This window comes from Nilaparvata lugens, chromosome 4 (genome assembly GCF_014356525.2).
Source record: "Nilaparvata lugens isolate BPH chromosome 4, ASM1435652v1, whole genome shotgun sequence".
NCBI classification, from domain to species: domain Eukaryota; kingdom Metazoa; phylum Arthropoda; class Insecta; order Hemiptera; family Delphacidae; genus Nilaparvata; species Nilaparvata lugens.
The window spans coordinates 63,898,832-63,920,448 of NC_052507.1; the positions used below are offsets into that span (position 1 = coordinate 63,898,832).

Sequence of the window (21,617 nt, forward strand, 5' to 3'; positions counted from 1 at the left end):
TAGAGCTCAAATTGAATGATATGTCTCACAAAATGGTATTCTTGAACATATATAGGGCCCCAAATTCAAATTTTGAAGTGTTCATCGAGCTTCTCAGGTCAGTCCTTTCTAGAGTCATAAGAGAGAGGAGGAAATTGGTTTGCCTTTGCGGCGATTTCAATATAGATTTTCTTAAAGAAGATAGAAATAAAAAGTTATTTGAGAATCTATTATCCACATTTAAATTGAACAAGTTGACAGATGGCCCGACACGTATCACAAGAAAAACAGCATCAGAAATTGATTATATTATATCCAATTATCCTCAAACTCTGTGTTCCAGCGAAATAATTCCCTGCTCATTCACGGATCATGAGGGAAGTAGTGTTAAGTTTGGATTAGAGAAACCAAAATCAAATTATAAAAAATATGTTAAACCAAAATGTGGGAAAAGGAAATGTTTTCGTGTAATTGATACACCTAATATAAATGCTCTAAATGACGGGCTATCAAAAGAGACTTGGCATGCAGTATATGATTCAAATAATGTTGAAAATATGTTTGACAATTTCATGAGCTCCTACATTAACCATTGCAACAGCTCAGTTCCAGAGAAATCAGTTAGCAGGGAAAGAAAGAGAGATCAGATTCCCTGGATTACTCCTGGCATTAGAATATCCAGTGATAGGATGAAAACTCTGAATTGTCTTGTTAAAACTCAATATTTTAATGACTCTCTCATTTATATCAAAACAAATACAGGATTTAGATACCTTAGCTTTGAAATATATTATAAAATTTACAAAAGTATCTATAAGAAAGTTTTGAAAGTTGCTAAAAAAAAGGCCGCCACTGCTTATATAAAAATTCTTCTAATCAAGTTAGAGCTATCTGGAAGTTTGTTAGGCTTGAATCAGCGAAAAACCAGGAATTAACCTCAGATATGTGCATTGCTAATGAAATAGGGAATATCAATAGAGGAAAGCCTAAACTTCGGAAATTGATTCGTGAGCACGTAACAGGCAGTTCAATAGCAAAGAGTACAAATCATGGTAATGGAGATACTAGTATGTCACAGATGACTCAAGAAGGTAGAGATATTTCGGTACTGTCAAATAGTGCTTTTTTTATAGGATGTGAAGTTTTCCATGTAAATTGTCAGGGCCTCTCGAATGCCAAGTTAGACCTGGAAATTCTGCTTTCGAATAAAAATTCAAATATCGACGTTTTGTGTTTGACGGAGCACTGGCTTACTGAGTGTGAATTGAATGTTTTATCACTGCCTGGTTATAGACTTGTGTCACAATATTGCAGAAAAAACAAAATTCGAGGAGGTTCATGTATATTCACACGAGAAGAATCCACAAAACATTTCAAGTGTAGAGAAGATCTAGTTGCATTGGCGGAAGAAAGTCATTTTGAAATATCGGCAGTAGAGCTCAAATTGAATGATATGTCTCACAAAATGGTATTCTTGAACATATATAGGGCCCCAAATTCAAATTTTGAAGTGTTCATCGAGCTTCTCAGGTCAGTCCTTTCTAGAGTCATAAGAGAGAGGAGGAAATTGGTTTGCCTTTGCGGCGATTTCAATATAGATTTTCTTAAAGAAGATAGAAATAAAAAGTTATTTGAGAATCTATTATCCACATTTAAATTGAACAAGTTGACAGATGGCCCGACACGTATCACAAGAAAAACAGCATCAGAAATTGATTATATTATATCCAATTATCCTCAAACTCTGTGTTCCAGCGAAATAATTCCCTGCTCATTCACGGATCATGAGGGAAGTAGTGTTAAGTTTGGATTAGAGAAACCAAAATCAAATTATAAAAAATATGTTAAACCAAAATGTGGGAAAAGGAAATGTTTTCGTGTAATTGATACACCTAATATAAATGCTCTAAATGACGGGCTATCAAAAGAGACTTGGCATGCAGTATATGATTCAAATAATGTTGAAAATATGTTTGACAATTTCATGAGCTCCTACATTAACCATTGCAACAGCTCAGTTCCAGAGAAATCAGTTAGCAGGGAAAGAAAGAGAGATCAGATTCCCTGGATTACTCCTGGCATTAGAATATCCAGTGATAGGATGAAAACTCTGAATTGTCTTGTTAAAACTCAATATTTTAATGACTCTCTCATTTATATCAAAACAAATACAGGATTTAGATACCTTAGCTTTGAAATATATTATAAAATTTACAAAAGTATCTATAAGAAAGTTTTGAAAGTTGCTAAAAAAAAGGCCGCCACTGCTTATATAAAAAATTCTTCTAATCAAGTTAGAGCTATCTGGAAGTTTGTTAGGCTTGAATCAGCGAAAAACCAGGAATTAACCTCAGATATGTGCATTGCTAATGAAATAGGGAATATCAAAAGAGGAAAAGAGGCTGCTGATATATTGAACAATTATTTTATTAATGCACCATTAAAAATACAAAATTCACTCCTAGAAAAAAATGATATATGGGATTATCGTTCAGTATTCAATATGAATCTTAAAAGTAAACAGAGGTTCTCAATCTTTAAGCCTTTAAGTTGTGAAGAATTAAAAGAAATAATTAAATCCTTAAAAAATAAAAAATCCTGCGATTGTTTCAATATATCAAATTTTCAAAAATAATTCCTACTTATAAAAAAGGCAGAAAGGAGCTTCCAGAAAACCATAGGCCTATCGCTAACACTCCTGTTTTCCTAAAAATCTATGAATATGTAGTGCTTGAAAGAATGAGAGAGTATCTGAGTCAAATAGGTTTGTTGTCATCTAATCAATTTGGTTTCCGGCCAGGTTTCTCAATAAACGATGCACTTTTCTCGGTTGTAGATGAAATATTGTCATCTGTGGATAAAAAAATGAAAGTGTATGGGTTGATAGCAGATCTCTCATAAGCTTTCGACCTGGTAAATGTTGAGATCATGATGAACAAGCTGCAACTGTATGGATTTGATGGCGCCGTCCTTAGATGGTTCTTTTCATATTTTGATAAAAGGTATCAGCAGGTTGTTATTGACTCCCACTTATATGAGTGTCATTCTGATTGGATGAGAACAAGAAGTGGGGTCCCCCAGGGATCAGTACTCGGCCCCCTGCTTTTTGCTCGCTGTGGCGCAGTGCGCAGCCAGTTCTTTATCGCTTGTATTATTTCCGCGTTACTAGCAGTTTTTGTTTTCTCGTACAGCTCCTGTGGGATGTTAAAAATTATAATAAATCAGAATGTATTTAGACAAAGGAGCATTTTCAATTTATAAAGACTGGCTTACCATGGTTTGCTTATAAAGACAACTTTCTTTATAGAATTATAACACGAACATAACTGTAAAAACACTTCCAGTTCTTAGCAAGAGGGACTAAATAGTTGATTCTTTAAACAAATTTTTCCTATTGGATGTTGGTACCGACGCAATTTTAGCACACTGGGCAGATTGCCTTCTCATCTTGCAATGTCTATACCACTGAACTACTTTTCAACATAAATTGTTTTAAAAATTCCAATCAATTCTTAATTAATACAGAATGAAGAGATAATATTTTATACTCGCGGTATAGGTTACCCCCAGTGAGGTGGGTTAGCTTCGCCTGCCCAATTGCCTTTTATGATTGTAGAGGGGTCGGGGTGGAGTCCAAGCAACCTCCGCGCTTGGCGCTACCTGTTGGTACTCCATAATAGTTGAACAATGCATGTGTCTCAAACACTTTTGAATTCAATGGTGATTTCTCTAGTTGCCAGAACATTTATTAGTGCGTATAGAACTAATGTAAACCCAGCATTGGGAATATAATATAGTAAATGCATGCATTTTTACTTTCCTTGCCCTATTACCACAGGTAAGGAAAGTATTTCATTTCATTTTTCATCCCACTGACCACCTATGAAAGGGGTATAAGGATTTGTCAATTATAAAGTCGTCAATCTTTGCATTCCATAATGCAAAAAGAATTCCTCACTGGAATAAGGACAAACCTGCAACAACTCCTACCTCACCTTAATTCTGAACTGATTATTACTTTCCAAAAAAATTAAGGTATCCTAATTTCATGTTTTCTATACGTTTCAAGGTCCCCTGAGTCCAAAAACATGATGTGTGTGTGTCTGTGAACACGATAACTCCATTCCTAATAAACCGATTGACTTGAAATTTTAAACTTAAGGTCCTTATACCATAACGATCCGACAGTAAGAAATTCAATAGAATTCAATTCAAAATGGCGGATAATGCCTAAAAAACCATATTTTTCACGGTTTTCTCGAAAACGGCTCTAACGATTTTCTTCAAATTTATACCCTAGATAGCTATTTATAAGCCCTATCAACTAACATGAGTCTCATTTCTGGGAAAATTGCAGGAGCTCCGTAATATTCCTAAGAAGAATGGATTTTGTTAAATTTCTATCACGATTTTCTCAAAAATGATTTGACCGATTTTTTTTCAAATTCCATACCCTGTATAGTTATATATCAGCTCTATTAACTGGCATGAGTCTCCTCCCTGAGAAATTAACAGGGGGTCCACTCCATCCTTGAAAAATTTACTTTGTAACCTCCTTTTCGTGCGTGAGGTAGGTAAGTAGAGCAGTTTATTCAAAAGAACACATGTCGATATTTTATTTGTAGAACAGCTGTTTAGACAACTTTTAAAATATCCTCAAATTTCATAATATTCAAACAAAGGAAAATGTACTCTGAACACAATAACAATAGTATAATCATAGTTTTAATTATTTAGCCGCCAATCGGCATAATGTTATTCCCCGAAATAATGATTATCCTTGTTTAAGAATGAGGCTTATAGATCAATAAGCAAGGAAAGTTGTGTGAGTGTACCACACCAGATTTTTGTGAAAGTGATTTGGTATCGAATGGAGAAGACTAGAATAAATTTACTTGGAACTGGCAGCCTGGTTTGAGTGGGAAGCATCGATGTGTATTCAAGAGAAAAGCTGACAATTTGAATTAAAAATATACTGTAATGAATATTGAGTGACCTGGCCGGCTGTGAGTTTTCGGGTAATCTCATTAATTCAATGGCATCTAGCATGACCTATCGACTGTTTTAGCAGCTGGAACCGACGGCTTAACGTGCCCATCTTGAACAGGAAAAAAATATTTTGGACGGGCCTGTGTTCGAACCCAGGACCATGGAATTATAAAGTCAGTCATCTATATAGATTTAGTCATACATTGAAATCTTGTTAGTAGTAAGTTGTTATTAATATTATTTGTTTTCATTTATTTTTGGAGTGTAGTAAATCTGGAGGACGTCATTCAATGTTTTGGCAGTGATATTTGGACGACATCTGTTTCGGGCTTAAGCCTGTAGTATGATTGAATAAATAAATGAATTATTATAGAATGAATCCTACTGACCTTCATATAGCGATAGTAGATCACACCAACATAATGGTTAAGAAAATTCGGGTATAATTCCAGTGCCTTCTTAATGGATTGCACCGCCAAATTAATCCTTCTATAAGGTTTTGGAAGGTTTGCCAAACCAAATGCAGTGCAAACACCATTCTTTCATTCTCTCACATCTTCCTGGAATAAAATTTAGAATAGTTCAAAAACATGTTGTATTATAATTTTTTTTAAATAAAAAAAATAAATACAGTATTATTGAAGTAATAGATGGTCTATGAACTGCAATGTTCATTGAAATATTAATGACATGAAGTATAGCTTTTGAATATAGAATATTTATGTAGAATCAGTAAATTTGTCAGCACAAGTAAGAATCACTGAAAAACAATTGCAAATTCCAAGAGAGATGAAAATGAATCGATCTCGGGTGAAATTCCGTACTCTTTTACACTTCATTGTTAATGTTAAACGTGCTATCGTATCGATACGGAATATTGCCTATGATTATGTTTGTTCTCTCTGAAAGTGGAATGAGTTTATTCAATTGATGTAGATGAGCGTTTAAATCGATTTCATAATAATAATAATAATAATAATAATAATAATAATAATAATAATAATAATAATAATAATAATAATAATAATAATAATAATAATAATAATAATAATAATAATAATAATAATAATAATAATAATAATAATAATAATAATAATAATAATAATAATAATAATAATAATAATAATAATAATAATAATAATAATAATAATAATAATAATAATAATAATAATAATAATAATAATAATAATAATAATAATAATAATAATAATAATAATAATAATAATAATAATAATAATAATAATAATAATAATAATAATAATAATAATAATAATAATAATAATAATAATAATAATAATAATAATAATAATAATAATAATAATAATAATAATAATAATAATAATAATAATAATAATAATAATAATAATAATAATAATAATAATAATAATAATAATAATAATAATAATAATAATAATAATAATAATAATAATAATAATAATAATAATAATAATAATAATAATAATAATAATAATAATAATAATAATAATAATAATAATAATAATAATAATAATAATAATAATAATAATAATAATAATAATAATAATAATAATAATAATAATAATAATAATAATAATAATAATAATAATAATAATAATAATAATAATAATAATAATAATAATAATAATAATAATAATAATAATAATAATAATAATAATAATAATAATAATAATAATAATAATAATAATAATAATAATAATAATAATAATAATAATAATAATAATAATAATAATAATAATAATAATAATAATAATAATAATAATAATAATAATAATAATAATAATAATAATAATAATAATAATAATAATAATAATAATAATAATAATAATAATAATAATAATAATAATAATAATAATAATAATAATAATAATAATAATAATAATAATAATAATAATAATAATAATAATAATAATAATAATAATAATAATAATAATAATAATAATAATAATAATAATAATAATAATAATAATAATAATAATAATAATAATAATAATAATAATAATAATAATAATAATAATAATAATAATAATAATAATAATAATAATAATAATAATAATAATAATAATAATAATAATAATAATAATAATAATAATAATAATAATAATAATAATAATAATAATAATAATAATAATAATAATAATAATAATAATAATAATAATAATAATAATAATAATAATAATAATAATAATAATAATAATAAGAGACCTCTTGAGATTGGAGACTGTGTCGTCAACAGGAAGACAGACTGCGGAAATACTTCCAGAATGCAAACAGTGGTCTGCTAAAGGCCGTTTGTCTGGTAGACAGGAAGTACAGCCCATTGCAGCTGGCACATGGAGTCCAACAGCTAACAGCCAGCTCAGTAGAAGAGAGGCTGGAAGCGTGGAAGCAGAAAGAGCTGCATGGAAGATTTGCTGCAGCACTTCATTCTGATTGTGTTGACAGAAAAGAATCAATTGAATGGTTGCAGACTAGTGGAATATTCGGTGAGACTGAAGGTTTCATGTTTGCCTTTCAGGACCAGGTAATCAGCACTAGAGCTTACAAAAGATATGTGATGTGACTCACAGTGGATAGTAGCTGTCGGCTCTGCAGGAAATCGATACAGCATATTTGTGGTGGTTGCTCGTTACTAGCTAATACAGAGTATTTGCAGAGGCACAACAATGTGGCCAAAGTGGTTCATCAGGCAATGGCGAAAAGATATGAGTTGATAGCGATTGAGGTGCCCTATTACAAGTGTAAGCCAGAAATGGTCTTGAATGGTGAAAAGGGAAGACTTCTTTGGGATTGTTGTATGACAACTGACAGAGCAGTGGAGGCTAACAGGCCAGACATCGTCTTGTTTGACAGAAAGAATAAAGAGGCTTACATAATTGATGTGGCAGTGCCCCTTGATGAGAATCGTGTGAGTACCATTGCCGAAAAGAAAAGAAAATACCAACCCCTGTCAGTTGAATTGAAAGATAAGTATAAATAAATTAAGGAAGGTGGTGATAATCCCTATAGTAGTGTCTGCCAATGGACTGGTCACAAAAGAATGGAGACAAGCAATGGAACAACTGCAGTTGGAGAACTGGCATATGATAATTATGCAGAAAGCAGCAGTTCTTGGTACAACTAATATTGTACGTAAGTTTCTAAGCCTCTGATCTGGAGAAGAGTGAATGAGTCTCTGCTTTGAATTGTAACTATTTTAGTCTTGAGATCAGAATTGATCTACGGCTACTTAGTTATTAAGACAAAAAATATTTTTCAATAATAATAATAATAATAATAATGTGTAGAAAGAGAATGTCTATGATGGCAATCTCAAAAATATTTGCCCTCATAGAAAAATCCACAATGGCTTCATCATTGACAGACACTTTTTTGGACTGTCAATAATAATATCTTAGATTTTCCTATGATGACAAATATTTTTGAGATTACCATCATAGACATTCTCTTTCTACACATCATCACGAAGAGAATGATACCATTTCCAAGTCTGCACCTTCAAGGAGTCATTGGGCAGACCTGCCTGCAGTGAGAAGTTGGTAGTGAAATCGTGTCTACAATAAATCGTGTTTACTTTCGATAAATTTAATCTTTGTGTCTCCAAAAGAGTAGTGGTGTTTTTATTCAGGTGTTACTTGGTTGTGTACTTAGATATTTTGATCCTGGAAACTGTAAGTATTCTATTATATGTCCTTCTGGAGTAGCTCAATTGGAGTTGGAGGTTGGATTCTTGAGCGAGTGACGGGATTTTCGAAGACAGGTTGACCGATAAGGAGTTTTTAAATTTACCTTTCAGTATAATATTACTTTATCACTGGTTTTGTTTTTCGGGTGTGCCTTTATCGTTTTGATAAGAATCGTTGGTTCCGATTGATATTGGTGTGAACACTAAAGATAACAGTTTCTCTTCAATTGAGCATCAATTTTCGAATCCTTTTTTCTTACAGCATTTCAATTCTCTAATTAATCATAAATTAAGTACCGTAACGTCAAATTATTTCTAGAACACTGTTCGATAAATTTGTCTTTTGTTAAATAATTTCACTCTTCTAAACATTTCTATTATAAAAAAAAAACCAAAATTAGTAATAACTGTGGTTAAACAACATTTCCATAAGTTTCCCTTTTGATAAGTTGAGCTTCATAATTGTTTTTCTATAATATCTGAAACAAAGACTATAATAATTCAATATAAGTAAATAACTATAAATCGTTCATAATAGAGCCTAGTTGATTGAAAATACTATACATTATATTCAATTCTAATTTCTCCACAAATTCCCTTCTTTCAAACGGTTATATCTAAAAACAAGAGAATATAATAATTCAAACAATATAAGTGGATAATGATAAATAGTTCATAATAGAGCCTATAGTTGCTTTTTGCTTGTCAATCCTGAACCGTTGACTTCCTTCTTCCACTTTCCTGATTTGGTTTTCTTAACTATCTACAGATATCTGTCTGATCAGCTCAAGGCTGCGACTACAGTTCGTATAATTTTGACTACCTATACACTGTATAGTGGATTGTTGAATGAGCAGGTTGCCGTGTAATATCTGTAAACACTGCACCCTGTGACATTCGCCTTTGGCCCGGGGTGGGACGGGGCACACGCGAATTCAACACAAGCCACTCTCTCTAGTAACTTGAATAGATTTTCAAATTCTTCATTGAATTGTTATATGCCGTAGATTTTGAACATTTTCGGGTTTTTTATTTGTGTCTATCTGTTTTTGAGCGATTAATTCAACCTCTCCCGGTCTGTAGATTATCCTTGTAAGCTATCTTATTATTCCTTATATTCCTTGTCACCTTCTCTTCACAAAATCCTCTTTTGTTCTTCTTCCACAAAACCTAACAACTTTTCTGAACATTTTTGTTTTTAAGGTTCTAATTGATCGAACGAACGTAAACCCAATTTTTCACGTCAATTCTTCAGGTTTTTTCTGTAAAATTATAATTTTTGATAGGCTAAAAATAGATAAATCAAATTATTTCCCGATTTCATTCTAAATTAACTGGTTTCTACATAACTAAATAAAAGTAGCTCAAAATAATAGCATTCAAATTAGTGATAATAATAATTAAATTGATATTATTAATAGATATATTAGAGATTTACTCTGTGATGAAGTTGCAAGAGGCCATAACTAGTAAGGGTAATCCTGCGGTGATTCTCGATGGATATAAATTTAGGAAAGATAGAACTTCATCCCAGGGTTACATAATTTGGCGATGTTTAAAAAAGGAATGCAAAATTTCAATAAAAACAGACCAAGCGTATTCTCTTGAGTCCACTCCAACCTGCAAGCATAATCATCCACCTAACACCTCAGGCAGCGCTATGGAAGATAATTCATTATCTCTAAATGATTCAAATAGGAAATCTCCTGACAATGTTGCAGTAATGGAGAGATCCATAAATGATCATTTACCGAAAGTCACTGATATCTCGACTACTGATAATAGCTTGTTATCGCTGAATGAAATAACCTTTCATGATAATAATGTTGCTGCTTTTAGCGAATCTATTTTGCCTGTTGAAAATTCTGAAGTGATAGCATCAGCTGATCCTGAAGTCTTTAATAAAAACAACTCGTGTAGCACCCCTATAAATACGAGTTCTCCAACATAATCGATTTCGAATGCTATGCGTAACGATGAAGATTTGACAGTTCTATCATTGCGAAAAGAAATCAATGATTTGATGGATAAAATGGCAACTTTGAAACAGCAATGGAACGATGCAATAGAACATGCTATTGAAACTGATAAGAAGCTGATGGAAAATAATAATATATTAGATCAAATGAAAGTAAGCATAGAGGTTTTGGAGGTTGAAAACACTGCCCTGAAAAGTGAGAAAAAATGTATGGAAATTGAGCTCCAGGATCTAAGAAATTTTTATAGGCCAGGTGATACGTTATCAAATCATTCATTGAACTCCTCCATTACTGTAGCGAAAAACTCATTTGACATTTTAAATAATTATGAAAAACTGACAGATATGACTTGTAGTACTAATAAACGCTCAAACGTAAGAGCACGAAGAGTGAAACACAAAAAAAGAGTGTTAGTTTTGGCAGATAGTCATGGACGAGATTTAGGTTGGGATCTAAATCGTGAATTCGAGAATGACGGTTATGAAGTAACTGTAGTTGCGAGACCAGGAGCGAATTTCAAGACAGTTACACATGACATGAATAGATTGACCAGAGATTTCAGTTTTGACGATAAAGTTATTGTAATTGCCGGAACAAATGACGTAGTGAGTCACACAAAACAGCCTACTGAACTTGACTTGCAACCAATCATGGAAACAGCTAAGAAAACTAAAGTATCAATCTCGACAGTTCCTTACCGATACGACAGACCGCTCATGAATGAGAATGTTGGTAAATTGAATGCATGGCTGTCTGAACGAATCTCTCATATCAATGATGTACAATTGCTAGAGCTTGCAAACTTTGAAATAGCTGATTTCACTCGCCATGGTCTGCATTTGAATAATAATAGAGGAAAGCCTAAACTTCGGAAATTGATTCGTGAGCACGTAACAGGCAGTTCAATAGCAAAGAGTACAAATCATGGTAATGGAGATACTAGTATGTCACAGATGACTCAAGAAGGTAGAGATATTTCGGTACTGTCAAATAGTGCTTTTTTATAGGATGTGAAGTTTTCCATGTAAATTGTCAGGGCCTCTCGAATGCCAAGTTAGACCTGGAAATTCTGCTTTCGAATAAAAATTCAAATATCGACGTTTTGTGTTTGACGGAGCACTGGCTTACTGAGTGTGAATTGAATGTTTTATCACTGCCTGGTTATAGACTTGTGTCACAATATTGCAGAAAAAACAAAATTCGAGGAGGTTCATGTATATTCACACGAGAAGAATCCACAAAACATTTCAAGTGTAGAGAAGATCTAGTTGCATTGGCGGAAGAAAGTCATTTTGAAATATCGGCAGTAGAGCTCAAATTGAATGATATGTCTCACAAAATGGTATTCTTGAACATATATAGGGCCCCAAATTCAAATTTTGAAGTGTTCATCGAGCTTCTCAGGTCAGTCCTTTCTAGAGTCATAAGAGAGAGGAGGAAATTGGTTTGCCTTTGCGGCGATTTCAATATAGATTTTCTTAAAGAAGATAGAAATAAAAAGTTATTTGAGAATCTATTATCCACATTTAAATTGAACAAGTTGACAGATGGCCCGACACGTATCACAAGAAAAACAGCATCAGAAATTGATTATATTATATCCAATTATCCTCAAACTCTGTGTTCCAGCGAAATAATTCCCTGCTCATTCACGGATCATGAGGGAAGTAGTGTTAAGTTTGGATTAGAGAAACCAAAATCAAATTATAAAAAATATGTTAAACCAAAATGTGGGAAAAGGAAATGTTTTCGTGTAATTGATACACCTAATATAAATGCTCTAAATGACGGGCTATCAAAAGAGACTTGGCATGCAGTATATGATTCAAATAATGTTGAAAATATGTTTGACAATTTCATGAGCTCCTACATTAACCATTGCAACAGCTCAGTTCCAGAGAAATCAGTTAGCAGGGAAAGAAAGAGAGATCAGATTCCCTGGATTACTCCTGGCATTAGAATATCCAGTGATAGGATGAAAACTCTGAATTGTCTTGTTAAAACTCAATATTTTAATGACTCTCTCATTTATATCAAAACAAATACAGGATTTAGATACCTTAGCTTTGAAATATATTATAAAATTTACAAAAGTATCTATAAGAAAGTTTTGAAAGTTGCTAAAAAAAAGGCCGCCACTGCTTATATAAAAAATTCTTCTAATCAAGTTAGAGCTATCTGGAAGTTTGTTAGGCTTGAATCAGCGAAAAACCAGGAATTAACCTCAGATATGTGCATTGCTAATGAAATAGGGAATATCAAAAGAGGAAAAGAGGCTGCTGATATATTGAACAATTATTTTATTAATGCACCATTAAAAATACAAAATTCACTCCTAGAAAAAAATGATATATGGGATTATCGTTCAGTATTCAATATGAATCTTAAAAGTAAACAGAGGTTCTCAATCTTTAAGCCTTTAAGTTGTGAAGAATTAAAAGAAATAATTAAATCCTTAAAAAATAAAAAATCCTGCGATTGTTTCAATATATCAAATTTTCAAAAATAATTCCTACTTATAAAAAAGGCAGAAAGGAGCTTCCAGAAAACCATAGGCCTATCGCTAACACTCCTGTTTTCCTAAAAATCTATGAATATGTAGTGCTTGAAAGAATGAGAGAGTATCTGAGTCAAATAGGTTTGTTGTCATCTAATCAATTTGGTTTCCGGCCAGGTTTCTCAATAAACGATGCACTTTTCTCGGTTGTAGATGAAATATTGTCATCTGTGGATAAAAAAATGAAAGTGTATGGGTTGATAGCAGATCTCTCATAAGCTTTCGACCTGGTAAATGTTGAGATCATGATGAACAAGCTGCAACTGTATGGATTTGATGGCGCCGTCCTTAGATGGTTCTTTTCATATTTTGATAAAAGGTATCAGCAGGTTGTTATTGACTCCCACTTATATGAGTGTCATTCTGATTGGATGAGAACAAGAAGTGGGGTCCCCCAGGGATCAGTACTCGGCCCCCTGCTTTTTGTTCTCTATATAAATGACTTGCCTTCCTACCTTGATCCAGCTAGGAGTGTTTTGTATGCGGACGATGTAAGCATCTTACTGAAAAGCAATAGCCAGCCAAATGCTGAACTAGAGAGCAAAACAGCCCTTATTAAATTACAAAAATGGCTATCAGCCAATATGTTGATTTTGAATAAGGATAAAACTAAAGAAATACCTTTCCGAACTACTAAAGAAGGCAGCTTGAAAATTGATGGTCATAAAATAGAATCTGTAAATAGTATAAGAGTACTTGGGGTGGTGATTGACTCTGATCTTTCTTGGAGACCCCATCTGGATAGCCTGAAAACAAAACTAATCTCAGCAATTTTTGTTCTGAGAAACCTGAAAACTTCTCTTGATTCAATGGCTCTGAAGAGTGTGTATTTCGCTTTGTTCCACTCCCATTTAAACTATGGAATAATTTTTTGGGGAAATTCTAGTAGTGTAGTGGAAGTGTTCAGATTGCAGAAGTGGGCATTGAGGGTGATGATGGGAGAATCAATTAGAACAAGTTGTCGGCCCTACTTTAAAGCACTTGGTATTCTACCACTCCCAAGTCAATATATCCTAGAAACAGTCTGCTTTATAAAGAAACACATAAACGAATTAAATACAGGCGAAACATTTCATCAATATCCAACCAGATTCAGAAATAATTTAAGAGAAGATGCTCATCAAAGTGCTATGTATAAAAAAGGCAGAAAGGAGCTTCCAGAAAACCATAGGCCTATCGCTAACACTCCTGTTTTCCTAAAAATCTATGAATATGTAGTGCTTGAAAGAATGAGAGAGTATCTGAGTCAAATAGGTTTGTTGTCATCTAATCAATTTGGTTTCCGGCCAGGTTTCTCAATAAACGATGCACTTTTCTCGGTTGTAGATGAAATATTGTCATCTGTGGATAAAAAAATGAAAGTGTATGGGTTGATAGCAGATCTCTCATAAGCTTTCGACCTGGTAAATGTTGAGATCATGATGAACAAGCTGCAACTGTATGGATTTGATGGCGCTGTCCTTAGATGGTTCTTTTCATATTTTGATAAAAGGTATCAGCAGGTTGTTATTGACTCCCACTTGTATGAGTATCATTCTGATTGGATGAGAACAAGAAGTGGGGTCCCCCAGGGATCAGTACTCGGCCCCCTGCTTTTTGTTCTCTATATAAATGACTTGCCTTCCTACCTTGATCCAGCTAGGAGTGTTTTGTATGCGGACGATGTAAGCATCTTACTGAAAAGCAATAGCCAGCCAAATGCTGAACTAGAGAGCAAAACAGCCCTTATTAAATTACAAAAATGGCTATCAGCCAATATGTTGATTTTGAATAAGGATAAAACTAAAGAAATACCTTTCCGAACTACTAAAGAAGGCAGCTTGAAAATTGATGGTCATAAAATAGAATCTGTAAATAGTATAAGAGTACTTGGGGTGGTGATTGACTCTGATCTTTCTTGGAGACCCCATCTGGATAGCCTGAAAACAAAACTAATCTCAGCAATTTTTGTTCTGAGAAACCTGAAAACTTCTCTTGATTCAATGGCTCTGAAGAGTGTGTATTTCGCTTTGTTCCACTCCCATTTAAACTATGGAATAATTTTTTGGGGAAATTCTAGTAGTGTAGTGGAAGTGTTCAGATTGCAGAAGTGGGCATTGAGGGTGATGATGGGAGAATCAATTAGAACAAGTTGTCGGCCCTACTTTAAAGCACTTGGTATTCTACCACTCCCAAGTCAATATATCCTAGAAACAGTCTGCTTTATAAAGAAACACATAAACGAATTAAATACAGGCGAAACATTTCATCAATATCCAACCAGATTCAGAAATAATTTAAGAGAAGATGCTCATCAAAGTGCTATGTATGAGAGAGGTGTAAGAAGTTCAGGTATCCGGATGTACAACATATTGCCCTCTCACATAAAAGATACTTCTGGAAAGGTTTTCAGATTTTTATTAAAAAAAGAGTTGCTGTCCATTTGCGCTTACTCAGTGGAGGAGTATAGAAATTATTATAAACCTCAAAATGGAGGTTTACGTAGGTAGATGATAACATTTTATGTTTGACTAATGAAAAATTGACATATCCTTATACCCCTTTATCAGGTGGTCAGTGGATGAAAATAAATAAATAAAAAATAAATAAATTAATTTATTACACAGTTGTTTATTGATATTTCTGTATTACTTTTTTGTGAAAAACCGAATAGCTTTGAAGCCTGCTCTTGCATTGCATGTTGTGTATTATCTTTATTTATGTATTGTTATTGTAATTCTGTTAGAAATTTTATTGTAATGACATGGCCTAGTGTACTGTATGTATTTTCTAGCTTTAATAAAATAATTGAATCATAATAAAATCATTGAATCATTACACGATTTTCTAATTGTTGAAATGACATTTTGAAGCTTATGAAATATTCTACAACACTGTACCAATAATACTAGAGCATGTCTACTGCGAATACAGAGCGGGAAAGTGAGATATTGTCCCCGAAAAATGTATGTTTAAAGTTTTTGTAGTTGAATAAATCATGAAAAGAGTTGTCGAAATGAGACGTTTCTCTCGAGCATCATATTTTGGTTAATTCTAAACACTTTGGTGATAAAACCAATCCGTTATTTCTCACAATAACTGAATAGCAAGCGATATAGAAATTTCTGTCAATAATGACCGCCATCTTGAATTTTTCAACAATGTCGAATATTTTCGTTGTTTCCATCATCAATATTCTTATTCGGCTTGTTGTAACGAAGAGATTGAGACAATTTAAAAGTCTCTATCTTGAAGTAGTCATGAAAAAATCTATTTTATATAGTTCTAGCTTGTTACCTCATGCATATGGAAAAACGCACCAGAAAACATGCAGGGTTTTCTTTGGAGGATTCATTTTTCGACGTACAGCGCATGAAGAGATTTTTATGCTCAATCTTTTCCTCTTGAATTTTTTTGTTTAAATTGTATTTGAAGCCTGATAATTGGGAATCTAAAAATCAAACTTTGCATACATGGGGCGGAGCTCCTGAACTTTCTACAGATATGGGACTTGTGGCAGTTGATAGAGCTTATCAATGTCTATTTTAGGTATATATTTGATCGAAATCGTTGGAGCCGTTTTCGGAAAAATGTCGAAAATCCTGTTTTGACAACATTTTCGCCATTTTAGCCGCCATCTTGAATTATTCAAGAATCAAAACATTTATAATAATATCATCTTATTGTCATTTGGAAGAATAAAAAGTATAAACTCAACCTCTTACATAATTGAACATAATCTTTTAGGTTATTTAGACAAATCAGAATAAAAAATAAAAGTACTTGGACAATTTCCTGATATTCAGATTTACTAGAGCTATGACCTTCCTGTTTTGCTTTCGGAAGTGCCTAATAAACAATTATTCTCATATTTATATTGTTTATTTTTCTGTGTGGCGAAAAATAACGTTCTCACCATGGGCAAAAATGTTTTTTCCGGCTCTCAATCTTTTCTAGTCCTCGGCCTACGGCCTCGGACTCGAAAACCGATTTCGAGCCGGAAAAGTCTCATTTTCGGCCCGAGGTGCAAAATATACTATTAAATTTAAAATTTAAGACACAGTCACGGGTTCTTTATTTTATACTTTTTGTTGTTTATTTTATCATCTATTATTTCAAGTCTATTATACCTTTGGCTTAACTTTTTTAATACTTTTATTCTTGATTTAACTTACTTTTCTTTTAAACTATATTTCTCATTACTTTGAATTTGAATTTATTACTCTTTGCATGTACAACAATAAAATTATTTGGCAATCGTCACATATTACAAAAATAAAAAATAAAATCACAACAAAAAGTCATTCATATCATAAAAACACTTATCAGCCAGCCAGTCCTTCAATTTTTTCTTGAGCTGCACTCTATTGTCAGTGTCCGTAAGATGGTGCGGCAGGGAGTTGATCATTTTTTGGCTCATGTGAATTGGATTTTTCTCGGTGACTTTGATCGTACAAAACTGGGAAATTCCGTATCTCCGTACGAGGCCGCACCGTCACTATCAAAAAGTAGATTGAACTAGTCGGTGACGGCGCGGGCAACAAACACGGCGACGGTGCTGGCGCGGTGCGGTAGTATGTCTCCCTACACGTTTGAAAGCCATTGCTTTATCACTCGCCGTAGTATGTCCGACACTCGGCCGTATGTCGGCGCGGGATCGGTGCAGTTATGTGTGTTTCCATCTTCCATTTTAGGATGAATATAGGCTAAGTTAAATTCTAAATTTTTTTAGTTTATTCTGTCATTCTTCAGTAATTAATGATGCAATATGAACAACTCTCTTTCATGAGGTGAATAATTTTTTCCAACATTTTCCAGTTTCTCAATGATAGGGGACTGATAATTATTTGTATAGGTCTTCTAAGGAACCATTATCTACAGCTGGTACCAATAAACTACATTTCAACTCCAAACTACCGTTTTAATACCAGTACACAATTTATCACAGGGTGACCTGTTTATTAGATCTGGTAACTTTAGATGCTAAATCATATGATCACAACATGCTCTTGAATCATTATCATCTTTCCGTTCTTCGGTAGCCGCTCGGCCGACAATTTCGAAACTGCGGACCTGCCAGTATCTAATAATTTCACTTCAATACTTCAAGTTCCTCATGAATTCTGCTCAATTATTTTACACTTATAATTGAGTTTATTGTACACTTTATAATTACAGTACAATATCAATAATTTCACAGCAATACTCCAAACTCTTCTTGACTTGTTCTTGATTATTTTAAATGGAATGACACTTCTAATTGGGTTTATTGTCTACTGTAGGTGCTGAACAGCGTCAATGGAATGCTGCAAAAGTTGTCAGGTCGAGCCCGTGTGGAGATCCTAGTTCTCAGTCTGGAGTCGGAAGCAATCAGGTCGCTGGCTTCCCTGACTAATGTCGATCGTGCTCAACTTGATCTCTCATCTGCTATTAAAAGGTGATCATCTTCAATATATTATAAAGGAAAGAATTGGCTTTAAATAAAAATATAAATCTGAGTACCTTTAAATTATAGACATGTTTCGGTTACTAATGCTATTTTCTTGAAAATGTTCTGCATTAGTAGCAGAAACATGTCGTGACGAAATAATTTAAACTAGTAGTTCTGCGAACAGTAGACCTCGCTCATGAATACAACTTTCAATCTAATGAGAAGGGCCAGTACAGTAAATACAGAATATTGTGAAGATTTAGCCATGTCATCTATTATTTTCTCCATTGAAAGTTCTAGAGACACTGTTTCCAGGGACACCGGATTTATCAAGGAGGTACCTTTATATCAAATACATGAATACATACCTTTTAAATGAAAAAGACTAAGAAATTGTCAAAAAAACACAGATTTATTGATACTTGGAAAGACCGGTTTCGGTCTTTATCAGAGTTTATCAGAGATTGACAATGGTGTAATTACCGAAACCGGTCTTTCTAAGTATCAATAAATCTGTGGTTTTTTGACAATTTCTTAGTCTTTTTAATTTAATGTGAATAATTTCCACAATATCAACTTCTCAACTACACAAAAAGGAAAAGTTTACCTTTATATACAATTTTTTCTCTACAACTGCAGTGTTGGACTCCAATACAATAAAGATTTTTTAAAAATAACTTATCCAATTAATTTGATAAATCAATTTAATAATAATAATAATAATAATAATAATAATAATAATAATAATAATAATAATAAGATGATTCAATTTAATTATTCTATCTAATCATAATAATTTATTTTATAATGATATATTATTGGAATAAGATAAAACAATATTAGTATCATCTGCAAAAAAAATCTGGTAGGAACGAGATTTGAACCTGGGTCCCACAGTGTGAGAAACCACGGTCTAACTGACTCGACCACAATGTGCTCGTAAAAATAGATGCGAAAAAGTATGAAAATGAATTGCTGTATCTTCAAAGACACATCCTTTCTGGATGGAGGTTAGTTTGCGGTTTTTTAAATATTAAAAAAAAAACAGAGGTCTTATCAAAAATCGTTACACATACGTTTGTGCACCTTGTTTCAAAAAACTCGCATACCAAATTTCATCCAAATTGAACAATAACTACCACTGTATCTGCAGTACAAACAAACAAACAGAAAAAAACCGATCGAGTCGAAACTAAGACCTCAGCTTCGCTTCGGTCAAAAAGTAACTCAGATCTATATTTTTATTTACATTCAATAGTAGCCATAAGGAAAAAAACAAGAATTGGATTATGCAAGTATGGGATAGGGAATTCACAAATGACGCATTATCACGTCTCAATTACTCAAAAAAAGCCCTCAGAATTGTTGACAACTTGAAGCCTTATGAATCCTGTAAAAACACTTTCAAAAGACTTAGGATTCTAACAGTTCCTGCATTGTACTTCCTAGAAATTGCAACTATGACAAAGAAAAACGAGAAGATATTGAGAGAGAGTCATATCCATCAAAGTTACAATACTAGAAACCAGATAGGTCATCTTCACTACCCGCAACACAGAACCGCAAGCTTAGAGAAAGGGCCACATTATAGTGGACTAAGAGCTTATAACTCTCTTTCTACTGAAATAAAATGTATTGAGAGCTCAGAAAGGTTTGAGAATGCAATAAAAGCTAAATTGATTGATGCATCTCCGTACAGTTTAGAGGAAAGATTTAACTGTTGGCGCGTGTAAGCATTTTTTTAACAATCATATTTTAACACCTTTGTATTTTCTGATTTTCTTCACTATTTTCTCTTTTATAATATTAGTTTTTTTTTGAGTACTGTAATCAATATTTTTGACGTGTCTTATACTACCAAGCTTAGCTTGATTTTTGTAGTGTTATATGACGAAAATTAAACTAACTGACTCAACTGATTACTTGAAATTTCGCATATAGATTCTTAATTTACCGATGATGGTTGTAGACCTATTTTAAATTCTTTAAGATTTCAGTTTGTCAAGTTTTAAATTAGATACTTGAAGAGTACGGGTTACATGCTAGTCTATAACATTATAAAGGAAAGAACTGGCTTATACACGTATGGGATGGGAAATTCACGAATGACGCATCATCACGTCTGAACTACTGGACTGATTGACTTGAAATTTCGCATTTAGATTCTTAATTTACCGAGGATTATAGGTCTATTTTAAATTATTCAATATCTCCGTTGGTCCAGGTTGTCAAGTTTTTAATTAGACCCTGATGGAGCACAGGTTACCTGCTATATTATAAATAAATAAATAAATATATCTCACTATAGTTCACATTCAAAGCTCTGCTATAGTGATATCCACGTTATAATGGTAGTGGAGAAAGATAGGAGAACAACGTTGCCAATCCTTTGTCTTGTCAATGCCTTCTATAGACGGAAGCTGAACAGGTTGATTGATGTAAAATAAACTGTTCATTCTCGTTTAAAATAATCAATTAAATTTTATTAAGCAAGAAATTATATTTTCAATAATTTCATAGTAAAAAAAGTAAATTCGTATGGCTTTTGTTGGTGGAGAGTCCCTTGCGGGAAGGTCCCACCGCCTGAATATATAATTTGAGCCGTCAATGGGCCTTACGACTGTCATACTTCAGCCGGGACCGACAGTTAACGTGCCCATCCGATAACACGGGATTGATCTGGTTAAAAAACTTTTGGTTGTGAAAGGGTTCGAACCCGGGATCTCTATACTGCTACGCAAGCTCTCTATCCACTAGACCACTGATCACTCCAAATAATTTCATAATTTAGATGAAAAATTTTGTTAATTAATTATTTATTCTACATTGTTGAAACACGATCTGGAACAGAGCAAAGCGAGAAAGAGATAGCTCTATGAGCTTTGTTGAATGATAGACAAGGACAGCAATACCATTGCTAATCAAACACTGCCATTATAACGTGGACCTCACTATAGGCGAGTAAGGCGGACTATACATGTCAGTATAGTTTTAGAAAATCATAATTTATTCATTTATTTC

The 21,617-nt window shown here is 32.6% G+C and overlaps 1 protein-coding gene across 1 annotated transcript; it reads left to right on the top strand.

The window, feature by feature from the left end:
- The first annotated feature begins 11,936 nt into the window (after positions 1 to 11,936).
- LOC120350904 lies at positions 11,937 to 14,458 on the top strand. The gene is made up of 2 exons (XM_039426164.1): positions 11,937 to 13,156; positions 14,330 to 14,458. The coding sequence occupies exon 1, from the start codon at positions 11,957 to 11,959 to the stop codon at positions 13,136 to 13,138; it is 1,182 nt and encodes a 393-aa protein (XP_039282098.1). The 5' UTR covers positions 11,937 to 11,956; the 3' UTR covers positions 13,139 to 13,156; positions 14,330 to 14,458.
- Positions 14,459 to 21,617: the final 7,159 nt, after the last annotated feature.

Excerpts from the sequence above, each read along its gene's own strand:
- LOC120350904 (XM_039426164.1), top strand. The coding sequence starts at position 11,957 with ATGTCTCACAAAATGGTATTCTTGAACATATATAGGGCCCCAAATTCA.